Here is a 25,274-nt window from a genome sequence, read left to right as displayed (position 1 = left end):
ATTCTTGAAACAGATCTCTGATAAGGTTAGATAATTAATGAAAGTAACTTGGAAACAATAGTTGCAAAAGTGATATTGCCACTGTGACGATAAAAGTGACATCGCCACCGTGGCATTTTGCCAATTCCCCTCTTCCCCTTCCCCTTCCCCTTGACATGTTTCACTATCTCAGTATAAAATATATTATAAATAAGCGAGTAGCAAAGTTGAATATCTATACCTGCTTGGATGTATTAAGGAAAGCGCGTTTATGATGGAGAAAGTTTTGTTCACCTGTGAACTATGATTCTCTCTCTCTAATATATATATATATATATATATATATATATATATATATATATATATATATATATATATATATATATATATAATACTATCATACACGTTAGAGAAATTTGAATTCGTACGCTACGGAGAATTGAACTCAGGTCCGCGGGTAATAAACGAACCCATCGCCTTGCCTGCACACACGAATCTGGAATGACTGTGAAGATAGATGAGAAATTAATTACTAGGTCGTCATGCTACACACGAGTGCATATAACACCGATTAGGAATCATCGTTTATTGGTGATGTGAGCTTATTTATTAGGGAATATGCTCGTGTGTGCAGCCAAGGCGATGGGTGCCGTTTACCAGCGGTAATTCTCTATAATTAATTCTATATAACTTGATTTCTTTCATAGGAATCCGTAATCACTGTGTTTATAGATGAGAATTAATTACTGTGTTACGTATATTTGATTTAATTTATGTTTGATTTAATTTCATTGTTTGTTTGTATGGGTTTTTCTTCTTCTTCTTCATTACATGTTATTGTAATGTAACTTTATTTACTGGATTTGATATTGTCGAGAAATTCAGTTCAGTTCTGACTGATTTTTATTTTTATTTTTGAGGTAAACAACTTTATAGGAACATTGTATCTAATGCTCAGCTAATTCCTGACAATGATTCAGAACCAGTTATAGTTTGTAGTAAACAACTTTTAAAACAAAATCACATTCTTTCTGAGAGTAACACTCATAAAGTGGAATCAATGTGGTATCTGGCCTATGTGTCAAATAACATGTATCAAATGGGTTTTTCCAGAGGAATGACCCATATCCAGGCATCTGTTTTGCGTTGTAGCTAGATTTATTATTGATGTTTTGAGAAAGAATAGTCATTAGTGCCTTAACACTTGAGAAGTTAAAAGTATTTTATGTTGTGACCAGTTTGGGGCAAATTGTTTAGTTTTCTTCAATTTATTTGGATTTCAAGTTTGTTTTCCCTGGAAATGTTAGTGCCCTAAATTAATTCTTGGACAAAGACATATATCGTAATTTACACAGAATTAAAAAAAAACTGGAATATTATTTTCTGTGATTCAACAAAGAACTGTTTACACATCAGTACGACGCCGACCACAGCATACATCGTCGCCTTTCATTTTGGATTTCATCGGGATTTGAACTCAGTTTCATTAGGACTTTTTATTACTAGGACTTCTATTTTTTAATTCTTGGATTAATCTTGGATTATTTTTGGGTTTGATTCGTAAAGCCGTAAGCTCTTTTTCTCATTTTTAACTTCGTTTTCTATAGAAATAAATTATTTGTTAAATTTTACAAAGCTTGTTGTTTTCACTCTTTTATTGTTACGTTTTGTAAGAGCCTAAGCACGTAACACTAGGTCGTCATGACTGTGTCTCCTACACACGAGTCCATATAACACCGATTAGGTAGCATCATTTATTAGCGATGTGTATTTACTTGTGAGGAAATATGGGCTCGTGTGTTCAGCCAAGGCGATGGGTGCCGTTTACCCGTGGGCCTGGGTTCGATTCTCCGTAGAGTGCGAATTAAACATTCTCTAATCTGTATGATAGTATTATTTGTATTAAATCTTACTATTGCCTATTATTATCAAGGATTCTTCTATAGAATCCATGGATAGCACTTTCCGTTCTGTCAGATGTATGTATGTATGTATGTATGTATGTATGTATGCATACATGTGTGTGTGTGTGTGTGTGTGTGTGTGTGTGTGTGTGCAGCATGAACACCAGAGGCAGAAGACTCATATTGACCTTACAATCCATGATAATGACCTTGCTGACAGTAAATCACAGACGATAAAACGATAAAAAATAAAGTGAGAAAAAAGAAATATAATGATATCTATTTTCTTTTTCATTATTACCTATCTCTACTTTATACGAATGCCTGTACCTGCAGTCGATAAAGCTTGTTAGCACACACTACACAAAAAGAAAATGAAGTACAATACTGGAAGATGACAGTTTTTACATCCGGGTATTTTGTTGTTAATCTCGAATTCCGCAGAGGTGAAAAGTAAACATGTATCCTTCATTAATTTAGTATTTTCATGACCTAATTTTGACGTACTGATCGCACCTTTCTTAACCTATTATTTAATGGCTTTCTCTTCATGCAATTAAACACGCTCATTCAATTATTTAATGATGTGATTTGAATGCTACTTAAAACACAAGTGTGCCTAATTCAGTCGTTCCCATCCGGGGCGCCAGGATTTTTCTTTTTGGGCGTAGAAAAAATTATCAATATGTGAAAACGGGTTCGTTAGACTCCTGACGTGAAAGTTCCGAAATTTCAGGTAACAGGCAAGGAGACCTTATCCTCACCTCTTCTCCTATGAGATTTAAAAACTGAACGAAATTTCCCTATTGTGCTATTTTTTTGATAGTATTACCTTTGAATCGAGAGAGGTGTTTTACCTCTATCATCGATACCTTGCATGTTAATTGCGTCATTCAATGAATAACAATAAGGAGATTTTAATTAGAAGTGAAATGTCTTCAATAGTCAAATATGCTCATTACCGCACAACACACACACACACACACACACACACGAACGTGTGGTGGGGTGGGGGCGGACTGGGCCAAAAAAAGAGAATATCTGCCGTAAAAGGCAAACAATGTGTTGCATTTTTATATCACTGTGTGTCTACAAATTGCAAACTAAAAGCATATCCACAATCGCTTTGACGATGTCATATGTTACTAAAGAATATAATCCCTAAGAAAATGTCACGGCTATAATTTTAACAAACATAGCAATATGCATATGCATGTGTGTGTGTGTGTGTGTGTGTGTGTGTGTGTGTGTGAGAGAGAGAGAGAGAGAGTTGGATTTTTAACGTAGCTTTAACAATTTTCAATCATATCGCTACGATGTCTGCAGTGTGACATTTTATAGTGATGTCTTGCACTGGGGCATCATGTCGCAGACATTTAGCATGATGTCCCACCCACTCACATTATCCTGACACCAGGCCGACCAGTCCTAACACTAACCTCATAATACGCCAAGCGAAGCAGCTGTTGGTACCATTTGTATAAGTCTTTGGTATGACTCAGCCGGGGATCGAACCCACGACCTCTCGCATCCGAAGCGAACGCTCCAACCACTAGGCCACCGGAGCGGTCTGCATTTGTGTATGTTGGAGATTTCCGATTTCAAATTTCTATCAATTGTAATTTTAATTTTGCAGCAGTGTTTATTGGGCATGATCAAAATGTCGATAAATTGTACGATAAACTCTTAAAATATTCAACCTCAGATGCTATTTACTGAATGCGTATAATGTATTTGAAACTTATAACAAATAGGAAGTCGAGGATACCACATATACATATTTTGGATTTAAAAAAAAGAAACATAAAGCTCAATGTAACAATAACGAAAAAACAGTTAAACAAACAAACAAACAAAAACCAGTGTGTTAGTGTTTTCTACATTATTCGTCAAGATTGTTGTTTCTGTATTAAAAGGTGCGTAGAATCAGAAAAGAAATCTGATGGCAAAATGAGGATGACCGTATAGTAAAGACGTAAAACTATTGACGTCAAGGACTGTTAACATCTTAATCTAAGAACTAAGCAGTATACAACAATCTAAGAAAAACAAAGAAACTGTCTATGTGTTGGATGAAGTTTTTCTTTGTGTTTGTCATATCTCGAACAGCATGTCAATAGGTGTAATTTTTCCAGCCGTATCCACGACGACGATATCAGCTATGTTTGCTATTTTTATTTTATAGATTTTTATTTTTTTAGTTTCCGAAAACCTTGGAAACACACATTGTATTATTATTCATAGTAAAGACATTGATTCACTGAACCCTTTCCATAGCGCTTACTGTATACATGTATTATATTCCATTATCTTGTATTTTTCAACTTGTTTGATTTTAATGCAATATATGTTGACATGAATCCATTTTTAAACTGGTATCTATTCTAATTGCTCAAGCTAAAAAGCTTAACAGCTTTCTGACTTGGTTTCAAAGAAATGATTTTGTTACAAATTTCTTAGCACAATGCCTGCACAGCTGGCGTACATACGGGTGACGGCATTTACCTAACACGTGCACATGAAAACTACAGCACTGTCAAACTGAAGTGTTGACCAGAAACGGAATATTTTAGAACACTATTTATTTTATCCTAAAAGTAGCGTTGATCACCATTGGAACGTCTATGATTTTATTAGTAAAACTCACATTGTATTTTCTACTTTTACAAAGATTTCATTTTTAAGGTTTTGTACAGGCATATATTATTCTACTGTATAATTTTAAGTTGGATTCGTGTGCCCCTTCCCCACTTCTGCCCCAAACATTGTTCCACAAGTTCTTTGTTTTGTGCTGCCACCCACCCCATCCCTCACCCGCCAAGTAGACACTCCTGTGTAGTTTATGATTAGTTTAAGGTAATGCGAGCAAGTACCAGAAATTCACAATATGCCCGTCCGATATAATAACTTCAGGTAGTATAAATTACTAGTAACAAATGGATGGGTGAATGGATAAATGGGTGTAGGTAATTTAGTGAGTCGATATAGGTTCCACTGATAAAGTTGTGTCCGGATAGACACATAGATTTCAATGTGTGTGTGTGTGTGTGTGTGTGTGTGTGTGTGGTTTTTATTTTGAACGTAGTCATATCGCTACGATGTCTGCAGTGTGGCAGTGTGGCAGTTTATATAGTGATGTCTAGCATTGAGGTATCATGCCTCAGACATGTAGTATGATGTCCCACCCAGTCACATTATCCTGACACCAGGCCGACCAGTCCTAATACTAACCTCTAAATGCTGAGCGCCTAACGAGGCAGCTGTTAGTACCATTTTTATAAGTCTTTGGTATTGTTCAACTGTGGTTCGAACACGCGACCTCTCACATTCGAAGCGAACGCTCTAACCATTAAGCCACCAGAGCGGTCATAGCTTTCAATCACAATTTAACTATCTTATCAATCTACTCATTTATATGTTCGTCCTTCCGTCCATCCGTCAATCTATCTTTCTATATATGTAATAAAAATACAAATTACTAAGCCTTTATTCTAAGGTACACCTCTCATATTATTTCAAGAAGAAGAGTCGTTGTACCTTTTCGGGCGTTTTCGTAGATGTACCTTATGTCTAAACTTTAAGTGTTACGAAGAAAGTTCCACGAAAATAGCTAATACATGACCACATGGATTTCCCGCTATCCCCCATTGCTCTTTAAATGTTAAATGCATATAAAGAAAAGCTTTGGGGATTCTTCAGGTTATACGGTGAGTTGTCAAATGAAATAAACTTATCTCCCTTTACCGTCATACTCGCTTAAAAGCCGTGCCTAACTACAACAACGTAGACCCTAATCTTATGTCATATCATGCTCAGGCGGGTCAAGGTCTACGTTGTTTGCTCTACTGATTACTCCAAACAAAGGCCATATACCTATATCAACCAACGCATATGTAACGGTAGATCTGGGTCTATTCAGTTTACAGCAGGGCCTACGTTATAAACGTATATGCACGACATTATCCTGTAATGTCTGAAAGAACGCAATTGTTGCCTAGGAAACAAATTTTCTAAATAAAAAGAATGCATAGCTACTATATATTGTCGTGAAGTATACAGCATGCTTCAGGGTCAGTGCCGGATTAAGGCTTTCCATGACCCCAAGCACAGAAAATATTATGTTGCCACCCTCACCCCCGTACAGAAAATTAAAAGCTAAAAAAGGTGGGGAAAATACCAGTGTTGGCATCATTCCAAATCAAAATATTCGTACAAGCAGATAGAAAGAGTCATATATGATTCATTCAATTTTATCTTCAACAATTAATTTGAATTTTGTATGGTGCTCCTGTTGGGCTGGTGCCCTAAACACGTGCTTAGTGTGCTTAATGGGTAAATCCGACCGTGCTTGGAGTGTGTCAAACATTTGCCATATATACTCTACTAGTTGTGTGTGTGTGTGTGTGTGTGTGTGTGTGTGTGTGTGTGTGGTTTGGATATTTAACATAGTTTTAACAATTTTTCAGTCATATCGCTACGATGTCTGCAATGTGGCAGTTTATAGTGATGTCTAGCACTGCGGCATCATGCCGCAGACATGTAGCATGATGTCCCACCCAGTCACATTATCCTGACACCAGGCCGACCTTTCCTAACACTAACATCTTAATGCTGAGCGGCAAGCGAGGCATCTGTTAGTACAATTTTTAGGTCTTCGGTATGACTCGGCCGGGGATCGAACCCATAACCTCCCGCATCCGAGGCGGACGCTCTAACCACCAAGCCACCGGAGCGGTTCTACTAGTTGTAATCAAGTATAGAGTGTGCAATATATACTCTTTTTTTTTTCTTGTTGTTGAAACCTTTCATCATTTGACAAAGATTTTGATCCACTTGGCTTTAATATTATTTTTTCATTCTACGAAGAAGTATTTTCGTGACGATTTTCGCAAAACCACCAGACCTGCATCATCGATACCTGGCAAATAAATTAGGTTTATATATAGTTGCAACAGGTAATGACATTACCTGGCGATTTTGATTAGTTGCAGGTAATTCTAATTAGATTCAGGTATAGAGATATCTAACATAACTATATAGTTTACTATCATTGTTTCTGTTTTGTCCATTTTGAAAGTCATACTGAGCCTCATAATGCAAATTCTTCGAAAAAGATTATAATTATCTGGTGATAATACCATATCCCAATGACTATTAATTAATTTATAAGAAAGAAGAACATTAAATACTGCTATCAATGGGTTGAATCAAGCGATTCAAATTACTGAAGCTCAATAAGCTATCGGCACAATACAACACAGCATACATGGGGGATTTACGAATGAACGAGTAGCAATCACCAAACGGAGCTTTAGTTTTAATAATACCAATTACAATTTTCTGGAATGAAGTTTTCATATTTCCAAACAAAATAGGGCCTTTTAGTGTTTTAACTCCAGTATGTCCAAGGTTCCTAATCGGATGTAAACAACTTTAATGGAGTCGCTGGGACAAGGCACATGGGAAAACTATTTACAGTGATACAGTCGTCATAAAAAAAAAAAAACGGATTTGATCTATTTGGACCAGAACTACAATATTGCGACAACTGAGTAGGGCTGGGGTTGGGATTTTCTGTTTACTGTTTTCATCCCGAATCACAGCTGGAAATTTGTTAATTCTAAAAGCTTTAAATTACAAAGATATTTTAATAACGACCAAATTTTTTTTTTATAATTCAACTTGCTTGGTTTCTTAACATTCATTGATATGATATGTTTGTAATGGACTACTTTTAAAAATCACTGCGAGTGAACATTGGTGAAAAAATCTACTCCTATAATAAACATTATATATAATTACACACCAAATAACTTTCGTTTAAATATGTTCATCACAAACAACTTTGAGATTAATGTTAGGTATTTTAATGGACATATACACCTGCTAAATGACGTAGTGAAACAATTAGAGCTATCCTCATATAAAAACCATCAAGTCGTCAAAATACTCCATAAAATAGCTACATACCTGAGCTTAATTAAAAAAATGTAATATGTGCATCTTCCCCAAATAAGAATTTCAGCACAAAGACTTGGGAGATAACAGCCAAATTAAAAGACAGAATAGATTAAACAACTCTACAAGCATACCATAAAAATTTCACTCTACAATAATCATTCTCAAACCTAAACGGGCACCTGCTAAGAAAGAACAAAGTAAAATCTATAAAGACTTCGATATATTTCTTTGGACATTTCTACACAGACTTTACCGCAATAGTTGTCGGTAATTTATTCATGAAATGTTATGTACTAGAGGAACAAGCAACTCACTGATAGATGAACAAGAATGCTAACGTTTGATTATTAGGTTTATTTTTGGCAAAATCTTTATTACACTAATGTATGTATATACAATGCTTTTTTTTTTTTTTTTTTTTTTTACAATGGAGGCAATTTAACTCAGGTTGACAACAAACAATATCACACTTAATACTCCATTCAAATACGAATATAATAAAAGCTTACACAGATCTCTTCAGTCCGCAATGCATGGATACTTATACAATTGGAAATAAAGAAAATATATTACGATAAATAAAAATTAAATTAATCTGATAATATAATATAAATTATATTGGAGAGTTTTCTTAAAACTTCAGGTTTTGTCGGAACTTAGTAATTATTTAAACCTTGGTACTTTTATGTTACTGCTGACGTTGTTGTTGTTGTTTAGGGTTTAACGCCATTTTCAACACAAGATAGGCTATGCATGGCGGCCAGTATTATTGGTGGAGGAAGAACCCGGGAAATCCCCGGAAAGAAACACCGACCCACGAGAAGCTACCGGAAAGCTTTCTCACATACTCGCATTGGCCGAGCCCGAGACTCGAACCCACGCAGACGGAGGTGAGATTACTGCTGACGTGATTGGATAGTAGTTTCATTCTTTGTTCCCAGAAATAGCTGCTTTAAAGGGGATAAAGACATGTATAAAATTCCAGAAAAAAGCTGGACAATCATTCATATATATTTCAATTTGCCTCCATCTTCCCTTGGTTGCATGTTCAAAAGTTTATTAGATTTATCATATTTCTTTGTATTCTTTTAGTAAATAATGTTTTAAAGTTAATAAACTTTTAAAAACAAGGAAACTTGTTTGTGAAGGAACGCTTAAGGTTTATCTACCCATTTTGGTCTTTACATCATGTATTTTGGTCATTTTACCAAGTTCGAAACATTCGCATCCAAAATTGAACTCACCCGTTAAACCATATGGTTGGTTGTAAAGTTGACGTTAATCACACGTAACATAAGTGACCACTTTGATTTGTTGTTGTGGGTGGGTGGGTGGGTTAAAATTTAAAGGGCCCTCCAAAGTAAAAATCTTTTTACTGAAATTGTGCATAATACGTGCGAAAGAATAAAACGATGGTAAAATTACAAGTGAAAATTGACTACGTTGGTAAAAGTATGTTTTTTTTTTTTGGGGGGGGGGGGCGAACACCACGAAACCCGACTCCCCAATTTGAATAGATCACCACTCTTGAGTGAAGTCCGTTGTCGATGTGATGGCTTGTACAGTTGTAGGGATTGTTTAAAAATCTTTTGAAATATTTTGCACTTCGTAAATATGTGGTGAAGATAGATAAACTAATACAAAACAAATATTGTTTGTTCTTGTGTCAGTTGATTACTATGCTTACCTATATGCAATAGCACATACGTTTCTAGGTAACCATTGCCTTTAAAAGTAACTACAGCGTATATATTTCTGATGTGCGCCTTTTAAATCAGATGTCCTCATTACAAAATGTAATGACCAAATGGGGACACAAATCTTACAAAACTAAACTATTTTTTTTAAAAAAGCAAAAAACCCAGCTTTGTTATGATACTATATTCAATTATTAGCATGTGTCTAAAGATATACTTATAGTACTGTAGATGTACATAGTTGCTACTATTTGTTGTTCTGCAACCCATACCTTTATAAATGAAGTTGACGTGGCTTGTTTCAAGACGTATACACCCCAAAATGGGCCTCCTTTACACATGAAATCCATTCTTGTCTCGTGTAACATTGCGCAATCTGACGCAATGGAGATTAGGAAAGCAATAGAGAATAAAGCCAAGACAGCTACTAAAATCAAGCTTACGTAATCGTGGTAACTGGAATGGAGCCAGCACAAGCGGCTCCATGACATCGATATTTTTCAAAATGTCAGATCTGGTGAGATATACTGATATATTCTGATATATTATCCTATATTTCTTCTTTGTGCGTGACCAATCGCCTATGGCATTAGCGTGCTTCGGTTGATTTTCATTTCCTTTTGAAATATTTTCACATGTGCTTAGCGTCCCCCCGTCTGTCTCTCTTTCTCTCTCTCTTTCTCTCTCTCTCTCTCTCTCTCTATATATATATATATATACCAACACAGTTGGTGGCTGAGTGGTCTAAAGCGCTCTCCGTTACGGATCACTGCCATCTCACCTCTGTCTGCGTAGGTTTGTTTTTTTATGGAGGGTTCTCTCTTCCTTTTTGATCTTCTCAGACCATTTAGGAGAGGCCCTCCTGCCCTGCATGTTATGAGTTGCTATTTGTGTATGTTTTGCTATTATGTTATTGTTTTATGATTATTTATTTATTTATTCTATTTTTTTTAGGACTTTATGTATTCAAATTTTGTAATATATTCATCTTTGTTAAACAAGGTTTCAATTTCCATTCTTTTTTTCTCCTCTTCTTGTTTTTGTCTTCTTTGTACTTTTCTTTTGTTTTTCGTCATTTCTCTGAATGCTTTCCGTACTTCTGGGCTTGTTTCCTTTGGTGCTTCTTCCTGCCTTTGTTTTGTATTTCTGTTCTCTGTTTGCAGCGATTCTGGATTTTCGCGTGGATTTATGTTTCCTTGCTGCGCTGGATTGTTGCATTTTGTTATTTCTGATAATTTGGGTACTTGAGTTTTTTGGATCTGTTGTAATCTGAATATTGTAATCTCCTGTAATGAATCACTTCTTATGTCTTGCATTTGTTTTGCAATTTCTATACCATGAAGCTGTTGTGATTGTGTTGGTATCGCTTCTTTTCCTTGTAGGCTTCGTTTAGTTTGTTGTTGTTGTGAGTTGTTTTCTGGTTGTTGCTGTGGTTTTATTGTCTTTTGTTGTTGTTGTTGTCCGGTTTCAATATCTTGTTGGCTTGACGTGGTTTTTTGTTGTTGACTTTTATCTTTACTTCCTGTTGGTGTCTGTATTTTGTTGTTGTTGTTGTTTATATCCATTTTCTACTGGAATTTGGGCTGTTGGTGTTGTTGTTGTTGAATTTTCTTAATTTGTATTGGTAGTTTCTTGCTGCTCTTGTCTGGTTTCAATCACCTGTTGTTGTTGCCTTGGATCTTTATTTCCTGCTTGTATCTGTATTTGTTGTTGTTGTTGCTGTTTATTTCCTATTGGAAACTGGGCTCGGATCTGTTGTTGTTGTTGTTGAATTTTTTTCCCTTGTTCTTTGTTTGTAGTTTCTTTCTGTAGTGAATTTTCTCTTCCATGTTGTTGTTGTGGTTGTATTTGTTCTATCCTTTGCTTTTTTGCTGCTTGTTTTGGTATTTCCTGTTCTTGGATTTGTTGTCCCTGTACTTGTAGCTGTTGTTGTTGTTGTTGCTGCCTATCTTGTGATATTGGTTGTTGTTGTTGCTGCGTATTTCCCATTTGTCTGCTGGATATGTTTGTTGTTGTTGTCGTTGTTGGTACTACCCTTTCTGGATTCTGAGGACATCTGAATGGTGTGTGACCTGTTTTCTTACATCTATTGCATGTACGGTCATATATGCATCATTTGTACCAAGACTTGGTTAGGAACTCGAATATGTAAAAAGCTGTCTTGACCTTCTTCATATTACTTTTTTCTATTTGTAATATTCGTGTTCCGTCTAATATTGATGTTGTTTCTATAGTTCTATTCCGTGCTGAGCTAACTGGGATATGAAATTTTTCCTCGAAACGCTTCACTATTTCTTCTAGCGGAATTTCAAGCGGGATGTCTGTTACATGTAATTCTCCTGTTCGTTATTTTATTTCTCTTAGCAGGGGTGCTGGTTCTTTTACTGTCACCTTTTCTTTCCCATTACACATCTCTCCATATGGTAAAATCGGTGTCTTCCCTTTCGGTCTTACTATGTAGCCTTTGTATCCATTAGGGTTTATGGAGTACACTCTGTTCATACATTCTGGGTTGGCTATTTTCATGGCTATCATTACCGTAGTAAGATTAGGTATATTTTCCCTTTGTATGTGCCTCATATCTATTTCTTGTGTTCCCTCTCTATATGTACATTGTAGGTAGCTTCTTTCATGCGTCTCTACCCTTTTCAGCTTGAAGAATTTCTCAAGGTAATTGTCTTCTCTTCTATTCGCCATATTGCCTCGTGTTGCACGTGATGTGGTTTCGCTTTGCTGATTTTCCATGTTAAATTTCCTTTATATCTGTATTTGTAGATTTGTCATTAATTATAAAGTTGATTCTTACCCTTGATAAAATTTGGAGTCCGTAATGGACAGTAAAGATAGCCCTGTAGGGGGGTCCAGTGCTTCTAAACTGTTTGCTTTGTCCTTGCCATTTTCGGACTATAAAACAACGGACTGTACTTCTCAAGAAGGAGTATAAGAAATAAGAATGCCGCGTTGATATTCAAAGCGAAAAATCTAAGTACGGGCTAGCGTTTCGGGAAGTACACAACGTCCATGGCTGGCTTGCAGAGTGCCTTTCCTCCTTCACCATGCTCGGACAACGTACTGCGTAGGTTCGAGTCTCGGATTCGGCCAATGTGGGTATGTGAGAAAGCTTGCCAATAGCTTCTCGAGGGTCGGTGGTTCTTTCCGGGGTATTCTAGGGTTCTTCCTCCACCATTAATACTGGCCGACATGTATAGCCTATCGTGTGCTGAAAAATGGCGTTAATCCCTACAACAACAACAACCAACACAGTTGCGTGAGAGGGTCATTTTAGCGGCAATTAGCTTATTTTATTATCTTATTATATTCCCCCCCCCCCTTTCTCAATTGCTCACAGTAAATCCCAGACAATAAAACGATAAAAATACAGAAATCTTAATGAGATTCCTTTATGAACAAAGTTATTTCAATTTATTTTCTTTCTCTCTAACTCTTTTAAATATACCGATTGTTTTTACAGCAAAATTGTCATAATGTATGCAACATTTTCACGCATATCAACGAGCCTTGGTAGCACAGTGGTTAGTTTGGTTGACAACCGACCAAAACGACGCAAGTTGGACTCGTACTATGAAATCAGCCTTCGTGGGTTAACATAGTGCGCAATTTAGCATAACGCTGTTTGTTGCGACAAGCCAAGCCAAATCATGTATCTTAAGTCTTGCAACTTTGACAGAATAGGGATGAGTATACACTCGTTCAAACGAATCCCGCTTCTTCTACTTACGTAGTCTTTATGGCCAAAATGATTGTTGTTGTTGTTGTTGTTGTTATGTGGTTTAACGCCATTTTTCAGCACAAGATGGGCTATACATGGAGTCTAGTATAATTGGAGGAAGAGCCCGGGAAGAAGCACCTACTCACGATATCTTTATGGCAAGCTTTCTCACGCACGCCTGAGACTCGAACCCGCAAAGATGCTAGTCAAAAGTATTTTGGGGTGGGTTTGTATGAGGAATAACTTTACTAAATAAGAAAGACATCTCAAAGACTTATAATTCATAATTTAGTTCGGTATAGCACGTAAAACTGAGTAGTGTGGTTAATATGGGCAACAAAAAGAGAATACATGTAAAGCCAATTTTTTGTTCGTACCACCTATGTCGCTACGTTTTTCATATCTTCTAAGTTGATAAAGTCGTCAGAGAACTGACGAAAGGATTTCGACGAAATTTGACATAACAATTTGAACCTTTGACGTACGGAGAATGTTTTCATTTATATAAATACCTACTGTCTGTTGAAAAAGTTAACGTTTATATCTCTAAAATAGAAATGAAAAAATTCAAGAAAAAGACAGTTTCATGTCGGTGGTTTAACATGTAGGATAGACTGGTATCTTCTAGACATAAAGCCTTGTAACTTTAATTGTGGCCTTCATAATGCAGTCCATTTATGAGGAAACAGAACTTAATATAACAAGCCTAATCGTTTAAGTTTTATTTTATAATTCTTGTTTTATTTGTCTTATAATTTGTATATGTGTATAATATAACAGCTGAGGACAAACAATATAAAGAAATTTATTGCTACGGAGTTCTTCTATGGCTGCCATCCCCATCATCTCTGCTTCCTTCCCTATCTCTTTTCCGTTGTACAGTTGGATAAGCAACTCCAATCCTTTCAAATATCATTTTTACAAATACGGACTTCTTTTCGCCCAGTCAGATCAGTCTTAATTGAAAAACATGTACAATTTTTTTCTGAAATACATGTATTTTTTTTTCTTGTTAGATGAGTGTGTGTGTGTGTGTGTGTGTGGTGCTGGTGGGGGGAGGGGCACCAGGCAGATGCCCCCTCCCCTAGTTGCCGAAAAAAAGGTTTTTGTGCCCCTAAGGTCTGCAGTGTTGTGTTTATAGATAAAAGAACTTTGAGCAAAAATGTATTTAAATCTGTTTTCAAAGCGGGATATTTCCTAATATTGAGGAACCCAGGATAAAGGGTTGTTCATCCGACCAGAGGCTTTTGTCAGAAGCGAATTCCTTTCCCGTGATTTTTGTGATCTTTGCCAAAGATCTACTTAGTCTGTGATTGCTGTATGTGTATTTGATATACTGTTTGTGTGATATGGAAAATCCTGCGAGGACGGCAATATGTTGAATAATTCCCTATAATTCTATTAGTAATTTTTTTTTAATTAGATGTAAATCAAGCTATTTTTAATTGCACTCCACCAATGATTAGAAATATAAAGCTTCGACAGGTATTAAAATTATCGTTTTCAATAGTTTCTTAGATTACAACTTATTTTAACGGCATGCAATATTGCTAACTAAAGCAGGTGTCTCAAGCGCGCAGCCCGCCAAGCCGTATCGTGTGTCCCGCCAAAAAAAGTCGTCACAAGGTGTCATGAGCGATAACAAAGATGGTGTGACCCTTGGGTCATTGGTCATCGAAAATGCCCTCTTGCGTCCCTCAGGGTCGTTTGAGTTTGAGACCCCTGGACTAAAGTCACCTCGGAGTTTCCGTCAATATGCACGATTTATCAATTTGATGAGCAACAATGGGGGTAAATTTCAGTTTTGTTTTGCAAACAGCTTTATCTTTAATACTCTCTATCCTTAAACACGTGTGTAAATGAATTTTCAAAGCGTTGTTTTGAATGAATACAGACGGTCTAAAGGAACTTCAACCAGTTATGTATCATAACTAGTGAGCGAGTCGTGGCTAATGCCATGCATCACACATCAATGCCAAGGTCACAGATAGGATAGATATAATTGAGTGGCTTCCATCCATGTATTGATATAACTTATAAAATCAATGAAGTGAATTAAAAAACAGCAATGAATCTATCTTGACCGCCTCTATGTCAAGGTTTCAATAATACATAAGTCAGTGCCTGGTTTACTTGTCCTGATTGTCACCCCTACAGATATGTTGATGAAACTTTATCTAGGTCCACACCTTATATAATTGTTAAGTTCCCCGAATCAATTTAATTCCAATTTAAGATTTTAATTAACTACAGGAGTTGAATCAAGGCAGGGTTTCTAGATCAGTCATATTTGAAGGACACAAATGACCTTTTTAACCTTGACATGTTGGACACAGCTCATAAAGTACCCATAATTATCCCATACAATTGTTTGGTCATTATATTTTGGTCATTTCATTTTCTCAAGTGTGGACACTATTGCAATGTAGCACAAGACAAAAGGGGTGTTGAAGCATATCTCCTTTACTTGCAAGAAGCTTATAATTTAATGACTGCCCCAAGGTATGTTGAACTATATTGGTTGTCATATATAAGACATTTAGATAAAAATATGTAGCCTAGACCCTAATTAAAAAGATAGGATAGCAACAATATCTGGCTTTTATTATCATCCTCCAGCACTTGTCAAAGACCTGATCCAACATTACCAGCAGACTTGACTGGAAATCTTGTTAAATAGAGGATTTGTACTTGGGATGTAGCTGGTTTGCTTGTTGTCAATATTTAATAGTAACAATTACAGCACAGGATAAATGTTGTTGCATGAAAATTCTATAACAGTGGTTCTTAACCCATGGGTCACAACAAAAAACTGGGTTGCCATGCTGTTTGAGTGTTTTTGCCAGGATCAACCAAAACAGTTTGATATTTCCTACATAAGTTTTTGTTTTCTACCATTTGATGGGTGGAGAGGCTAACACCACAAACCTAATCTGGATCAATGCCCCAGTGGTTAAGATCTGCTGTTCTATAACATATTTATGTACATTTTTTCAATAAATAATCCTTGAAAAAACTAGTCAGATATGAAAAGATAACACTAAAATAAATTGAAGCAACAGAAAAACTAGAGCTACAATTAACACAAACTCAATTGTGTATTAAAATCATGATTGTCAAAGGCAAGACGGCTTGTACAGTCATGGATATACCAAATTTCTATCATAAATGTAAACTATACACATAGAAAATTATCCAGATCAAACTGGGGCCTCTTATGTCACCCACAAAATAAATTAAACATAAAAGCCAAAATAGCTGGTTCCATTTTTCCCTGTTGGAATCGTTAACATATGGGAACTTAGTGAAGTTTCCAGTCCCCCTTACATTCATCAACAGAAAAAGTGTTCAGGAATGAATAGGGTCTAAACACAGACAAGAAACAACAATGAATAGCATATTCAAAGTGACTCTTTAATGGTTTCTCTTGCTTATCATTTCAAATGCACCAAGTCCATATCTAATCACACTGATACCCATTTTAAACTGATATTGAAAAACACATCCAATAACTTATTGTCTGTTACGATGGCATATATCCATTAACTTCTTGTCTGTTAAAAAGGCATGTTGCTGAAAATGGACTCTCAATGTTCACTAATCCTTGTTCTCACATTAAAGCCACAATTTACCATGTTCCAAAAAAATAAATGCTCACTGCTTTGAATTTGATCCTTTCCATCGTAATTTTGTGAAGAACGTCATTTGAGCAACAGGTCTATGTCTCTGACATCATGACGAAAAGTATCGGATGCTGAATATGTTTTACAAAAAGAAGCGTAATTAGATATTTATTGCATCATCTCACTTTTATTACTTGGAAGGATTTTACTCATTATTACAGGATCTTTGACAGCTTCACAAAAAAATTTCACACTGAAAGTTATAGATATCTTCTTTCTTTTGCATCACCATGAAGATCTTGTCACTCCGGAGAGATAATTATAGTCTGCATGGTGTCGGAAAACCATTCGAGCCAAACGCCAAGGTCTTTTAACTGCTCTTGGTCTTGAGGTGATTACACATCTATTATGAATTCGTGTTGGACAACTATCACGTGGAAGTGCTGCAATTTCTTTATCAGCTATTTCCTGAGAAAGAAAAAAATATTAGTGATATAGGCTTCACCACTATCTGTACACAAGCCTCAAGTAGGCTTTAAAACTATGTACTTCACTTCAACAAGTTCTATATTCGAATCATAAAAGGTAGAAATGAATTGTAGAACAAGGTCATTCTACACATTGGGGGTTGAAGATCATTTGAAGATAAATGGAGTAGGTCTCTTTTTCTGTAAATAATGGTAAAATCAAGTCATGAAGATATGCGGGAGATGGTCCTTGGTAAATTTGAAATAACTGAAGCAGTTTGTGCTTGTAACAGACTTTAGGCTTTCCCAGCTAGTTTCATGAGACAGGTGTGAAGGAGATGCACTTTTTTATGCACCTGTTATTATTCTCATCATTTATTTTTTTCTAGGAGTTTTTTTCTTGCATTTTACAAATGTCCTAAATGTGATCAGAATAGTGGATATTCTGGGTGGATAGTGAACCTACGACCCTTGGAATACAGTCTGATGCTCTACCATGTGAGTTACCATGGCTCCATGGTAGAGATACTGTGAGACTGTACATATGCAAACATTTCTATGTGTGCAGATAATGATGATGATGGTTGTATAGCTCCCCTCTACTTTGTAAATATGAGCTGAAAATCAAGATACATGGACCAGAATCAGCACAAAATATGTATTTATCACAAAAATGTATTGTGCAAAATTATGAAACGGTATCCATATATATGCTATTAGCTTTTTCACACACTGCTTAACATTGACACTTAACATGTCATTCGGATCAGATAGCAGCGATCGGCTGACATGCACCAAATGTGGATAGGAGTTATCAATGCTTAAATTGATCAAAACCAATTAAACAATTCTCTAATGGACTGAATATAATAAAAAATATTCTTATTTGTCAACATGATAAAAGAAGTGTAAAGTTTTTCTTTCTAATTAATAATCTTAATTCACCACTGGCCATCACAGTTCCCACAGGTTTTTCCATCAAACAGTAGTGCTATATCAACTGGATCAATCATGAAAGCCTCAGTCTGAAGCACCAATTCGAAGGTGCTCAGCAAGATGTGAAAAGATCAGAAAACAATTAAAAGCAAAGCATATGTCCGATCAAGAATGCTGTGATTATTTTAATTAAAGATATTTTCTGGTGTTTTTCTTTGGGTAACTGCATAACAGAGTAAACCAAATCTATCACCAGCACGGTGTGATCCAGCAACAGTTTCCCAGTGACCATTACACCAAATTATTTTCCTGCTACATGTGAACCACCAAGAGTTTCCAATCAACTCTTAGCTAAATCAATCGCCACCTAGGCATGAATTATCATATAAATCAGGTGGTTAGTGAAAAGCTTGCCCATGGGCATGGGCCAAGTAGAAAGCGGGCTACAAAATATGTACATGTACAACTTTTATAATGCTGACATTTTACATCCAATTTTCACTAAATTATCACAATCTACCTATGAACCATGTCTGAATCACAAATACATTCTTCAAAACAAAAAACATGGGGTTTAAAGAAAAAGATATGCAAATTAAAGTGGAAAATACTTTTTTTTTTAATAGAAGTTTATTTTGATTTTACAATACACAATAAGTATCAATAAACATGTGTCACTGAACAAACATGTTTCTTACAGCTAGCTGAACATCTGGCATTAACAAATCTTGAACAATTAGGTGATGGCAGGAAGTAGCTTATCATGCATGGTTGACTCTACAATGAAGACATCTGATATTTTGTAAACAATAACACCTGGCTGGAATAACTGTCAACTGACCTGAAGACAACACAGAGCAAGTTTTTACCTTCACCATGGTCATATTCCTTATAAGCACAGAAAAACCTATTTATTGTAATTAATTGTAAGTGTTACTAGTACCAAGAATTAATTATAATACTGTGATTAGGGTACTAGTAACAGTTGAACAGGTTCATACGGATCAAACTGAAAATAAATGAATTTTCAATAACATGTTGTCAGTTTTGAAAGAATATTATCAGTATCATGTGTTCTACCATCAGCTGCTAATTGAAATACAATAAATTAAAAACAAGAACAATAAAGATAAATAAATGTAATGAAATGTAAATCATAATAAAGTCATGGTAACTGGACCTAAATGTTTAAAACATTGCTCTTCAGCTGCTGTACTTTCTTATCCAGTTGTGACTTCAGTAATTTCACTTGGTCTTCTTTTTCTTTTGACTAATGTGTTGAGACGTAAATGTGATTTCCTCTGATCTGCTGGGATGGTTTTATTACTACTGTAAGTCATCTGAGGGAACTGTTCTGGTTGATTTATTTGTTCTACTGGTCACTTTGTCTTGTCAGTGAGAGGTTTATATACCCCTTTGTTGCCCGAGTTGCAGGTGAAGCCAGTATTGATACAAGTAAGGTCATGTCTAAATTGTATTGTCACGACCAATTGTTGCAGTATCCAGGTTTTGAATTAAACCACTGTCTTGCAGTAATGATCTGGTTAAATGACAGATAAAGCATAGGTATATGTTCCTAATGAGGGGTATAAACAAAGAAATAACTAGAAAACTCTTATGAATTTTTTTGTTTTGATTTACATATGCCTAGTTTTTTATATGGTGTATGTGTGTGTGATTTGGATTTTTAATGCTGCTTTAAAAAAAATTCAGTCATATCACTACAATGTCTGCAATGTGACAGTTTATAGTGATGTCCAGCACTGGGGCATCATGCTGCAGACATGTAGCATGATGTCCTACCCAGTCACATTATCTTGACACCAGGCTGACCAGTCCTAACACTAACCTCTTAATGCTGAGCGGCAAGCGAGGCAGCTGTTAGTACCATTTTTAAACATCTTTGGCATGACTCAGCCGGGGTTTAAACTTGCGACATCCTGCATCTGAGGCGGACACTCTAACCACTAGTCCACCGCAGCAGTCTCGTTTTCTATATAGAAAAAGTTAGTCTCTGTAACACTATACATAATAATGCCATGATAATTGATATTAAGTCCCTGCCTGGTTATAAGAATATCTATAGGGTTGACATAAGGATGGTGTATGATTCCATCAGACTGTGTCTCAGTATCACAAGGCTGCTTATTGTATTCTGTATAAACCGAGTTGACCATTGGGTTGGTATATTTAGAACACTTGTTTTTTCTTGTGATTCAACATATCTTTTATTCTGAAAATTCTAATCCGTATGACACTGATACGAAAGGGTGTAATTTTGATATGTCGCACTAATTATTGGTGATGTTTGAATTTTGTTTCACAATAAACACATCAGTAATCCATTTTGATGTGTAGAGGTTGTGCAGCAGGGTGACTGCATTATGGTTTATGAGGAGTGTTTTCTCAGAAGAGCAGAATATTCCAGCAATCTGAATGTGGGACCAGAAGATCTAAGTTCACATTGGAGGATATATAATAAATTAAGTTAAAAATGCCTGGACTTTAAACAGGTATGTTAATCACTACTGGCTGCGCTTTTTGGTCACGATTTCCATTTTTCTAACAACTGTACGTGTAGAAGAGTTGGACAGGAGTGATGGTACACTCTTGTATAAACTCAATGGGTTTTCAGTAGTTTGGGGATCTATCTGATTTGTTTCCCTGCAGAGAGTTGCCTTCACTTCCAAATGCTACTTATGCAAGGGCTTGTTGGGTCACATGTACTGGCTGAAAGCTTGAAAAATACCTCTTGGGGAATTAAATTAAATGTATGGATAATACTAATTCAATGAAAACTTTGCATGAAACATTGTTTATACAGCAAAACACAAATCTTAATACAACTACAGGTTGTTTCGATTTGTTTCAAAATGGAAACAATATACTTGTTGGTAAACACCCAATGTAAATAACATATATGGACACTTCACTTTGCGGTTGGAAGTATTTAATTTACCCAAAACTTTTTATTAAAATCCAAAATAACTGCAGATACAAATACTGTGCACTACTGGTTAAAGAAATAAAAGCTGTAATGACATTTTGTTCAAGAATACAACACATCATGACATATTAAATAAAACTGTTTATTATGGTATTAAAATTTGTGATACTTCAAGAAATTAGTGGAATTAATATGAAATTTTGGAAGCCATACCATAATCTCATTAAATCTGAATCCATGTTATAATAATGCATATTAGAGCACGGTTTCGGTGTTAGAATGATTAACTAGCACTTAAGAGCTGTGAAAATTTTAGTAAACATCTACCAGGTACTCATTCAATTCGATTAAAATCAGATCTCCGCTATTCATAATGAAGATCTGACGATGACCGTTTAAGGGTTATGTTCTGGAATTAAGCCGATGGAAATGCAGCTTTTAAAAATATGAAAGTGAATCAAATCATTTGGTACGCATCCATGATCTTCATCCACACTGCTCAGTCTACAAACGCAAAGATATAAGACTTCATGTGATTGGTTAATAAATATTAGTGATTATGGTAATGACATATATCACCAGAACATGACTTCTAAGCTGTTGCTATCAGATTTACATGTAGGGCAGCGTATATTTGATTTTAATCAGAATTACTCACTGATCACAAAGATCGTTTACCCAGTTACCTGATCAAAGGGAAATTGTTTTAAATGTGTACAAATCAGAATTGCTTTGCTGTAGTTGACACAGGCAGAAACGGCATGTAAAAGTGCATTTTTTTCAGTGGTCAGAGTTTACAAGTCAGATCCATCTAAAAAAGAGAGTTGTCATCAGTGGGTCAGAGTTACATTTTGAAAAAATATTTAATTCCAAATTGATACACTGTACCACTCTGGTGGCCAAAATGGTTAGAGCATCTGCCTTGGATCTCAGAGGTTGCAGGTTTGAACCTCAGCAGAGTCAAACCAAAGACTCATAAAAATGGTACTAACAGCTGCCTCGCTTGGCACTCAGCATTATGAGGTTAGTGTTCGGATTGATTGTCCTGGTGTCAGGATAATGTGAAAAGGTGGGACATCATGGTACATGTCTGTGGCATGATGCCCCAGTGCTAGATATCTCTATAAACTGCCACAGTGCAGACATTGTAGAGATCTGTTTGAAACAATGTTAAAACTACGTTCAAAATCCAAATCACATACACACGGATGGATGGATGAAAAACTGTGTAAAACATACCTGTATTATGGATTGGAATATGTCACAAATATGTTGACAACTTACAATTTGTTCTAATTAAATCCACTGAATTCACAATGCTTGACATTTTAAATCCATTTATATGATGTATCCATCAAATTAAATTATAGATCACACAGCGGTACAGCAATAGTTTAGATAATCCAATTCACAATATCCCATGATATGTTAATTCATTGCATCTTACCAAAAAAATAATGGAAGTTAAGAGCATAGTCAAATACCCACAATCTGTTAGTTGCTACTGAGCATGTATCACTTGTGTCTAAATCAAAGGAAAAAGATATTAAGATTAAGGTGCTGCCAAGTTAATCAGTTCTTTTTTAAAAGAAAACTTATGGCAAATGTGTACCCAATGGCTCATTTACTGGATTATTATCAACCTGTTCACAGCTCTATTAGCAATAATTAAAAAACAAATGAAAGTCAAAATAAACTAAGACTCAAACTTTGTCAGTACACTAAACAAACCTGAAGTTCTTTTGGCAGAATAGTATTTTTACGGATGGCATTTAGTCTCATTCTAGTGGGGAAATATTCTGCTGACAGTTTCCGTCTCTTTAAGTCCCTCCACATCATATGGTCATAACGTGTTCGGATTTGTGTATTCTGAACAAGAGGGGATACATCTCGCTGCAGGAGAGACCAAGAGTTCATTCTCGTCACCTAAAAATTATGAAATATGGTTTCAGAACAGAGTTCTATATATTTATTTCAAAGTATCTGTTACATCGTTTTTTTTCACTATTTAAATTATTCCTGGCAATCTCAAAAACTGTCAGTATCTCAACATATTTACATGCATCCAAGAAGATTTTCTGGGGGGGAAACATTGAAGGCTAATATGTTAGTAGAATATTTTGCAGCTCTTGCAAGCATATTTAAATCAATTTTACATTATAAGTAATATTAAGAAATGTTTGTAGAAAAATATATATACAGATCCATTTATGACACGATAATAAATCTGGATAAAGAAAATATTCCAAGCATGTTAATTTTGATTTAGATGCTAAAAATCTATTTACCAGTTTGAAACAGAATGCATTGAAAATGTTTCTTTTCAATTTAGAGGGGTTTATTCACTATATATATATATATATATATATATATATATATATATATACACACACAAACAAAAACATACATATATAGTTTTTAAACAAATGGTGTTTACTTCATCCTCTTCAACCATGGAATAGATATCAAAGCTATACACATTTTTAAAGCAAATAACTTATTAGTAAATGTGCCAATGACGATCTGCCAATGATAAAACCCTTTTGTCTGACAGCAAAAGGGTTTCAATATATACCCTAAGGTTGTCTGATCTATTTTCAATGTGTTCTGGCTTCAGATATATTGTGAGAAAACAAGTTATTATTATATGACCATTTAAACTGGGGAAGTCACTCCAAGAAGTATTAAAGAAACACATAAAACTTTATTTCTTTCAATCATTCACATTAAAGAGTAGTTTTGTTTTGCTGCAAAAGCTGATATAGTTTTTCTTATCCCATGTACTGTCTTGTCTACTTATGGGCTTTTGAATATTGGCTTAATGGATGGGTGGGTGTGGTATAGTCAAACTATCAAGTATTACATACAGCATGTACTGAGTTTAAAGCTATATATTAACTTTAAAAAGTTGTCATTTAAATGTTCAGTGAATTTGTTTAGTAGAAAATGTATTTGTCTGAGCTCAAATGGGCAATATGGTATTGTACTTAAACACAATAAATCATGACATTGAGAAAATATAGATATATTTATTGTAATTATCTTGTTGTTTAAAGACTAATGAAGATGCAACAAGCAATACATTTTTTTAAACACTTATATGAACAATTAGTAATGTATATATTTACATATTTAGTGTCATATTTATGCATTTGTCATAACAAGTCATTATTACCAAATACATGGAGAACTGTGTTGTATTCATCACAAAATGATACTAATGGCCAATACAGTCCTTCAAACCTATTTTTTGGAACTACTGTCAAGGTTGTTCAGGACTGACTAGAATCCATTTTGTTTTGCAAACATGTCAAAAATAGTTTATGTTTGATTTCTTCAAGTTTTATTCGAAATCCACATCTCCAGCCCACTAATTGGGGTATTCATTAAGTGTCAGAGGCATTTCATTTTCCTTATAGACTCCACATTGCTATATACTATGTACAAAAATGTGTGGAAATTCACTTTTAAAGTATTCTTAAACACATTCACTGCAGAAAGGTGTGTACAACTTGAATGAATGAAATGGGACATCCCTTTTATCATCATTTTTGTCCATTTCTTCATAATCCGATTACTATCCCCTACCCACCTGCACTATAGGCGTCAAGATCAAATTTTTTCAAGAAAATGCGTAAACATGTCGCAACAATTTCTTGATACTTGTATGTCACACTGAGGGAGCCAAATTGTTACTTACAATGTCCATATTCACGTACCATTTATAATAACACAAGCCCCGCCAATCCCACATGCTTAATCTATGGAGAGGGGTGATTGATTGCGTGATTTGATCAAGAATACATCTAATGTACAATTTAACCTTGGTTAAAAAATGGACAAGTCCAGTTCGTGCAGTGTTTAGAACAGTAAGAGACATCATCTGATTGTTTATTTTCACGTCAAAATTTCTTCATTATCGTGATCTGACGAGAATTACTCCAACATTTGCAAAATATTTTCAGTTTTGCATTGAAACTATTAACCGGAAGTTGCACAACCGGCTAACATTGCCGGCTAGTGACGTCAA

The 25,274-nt window shown here is 35.4% G+C and overlaps 1 protein-coding gene across 1 annotated transcript; it reads right to left on the bottom strand.

The window, feature by feature from the left end:
- Positions 1-16,671: 16,671 nt before the first annotated feature.
- On the bottom strand, positions 16,672-25,267 carry LOC149784540 (small ribosomal subunit protein uS14m-like). Its single transcript, XM_089932626.1, has 3 exons — positions 25,068-25,267; positions 22,976-23,170; positions 16,672-17,362 (listed from the first exon to the last, which is right to left on the bottom strand). Exons 1-3 carry the CDS (start codon positions 25,125-25,127, stop codon positions 17,180-17,182), a joined length of 438 nt encoding a protein of 145 aa, XP_089788752.1. The 5' UTR covers positions 25,128-25,267; the 3' UTR covers positions 16,672-17,179.
- Between the last annotated feature and the right edge of the window lie 7 nt (positions 25,268-25,274).

This window comes from Sinohyriopsis cumingii, chromosome 14 (assembly GCF_028554795.1).
Source record: "Sinohyriopsis cumingii isolate HCF-2022 chromosome 14, ASM2855479v2, whole genome shotgun sequence".
In the NCBI taxonomy this organism is placed as follows: Eukaryota; Metazoa; Mollusca; class Bivalvia; order Unionida; family Unionidae; genus Sinohyriopsis; species Sinohyriopsis cumingii.
This window is presented reverse-complemented; position numbering and strand designations above follow the sequence as displayed.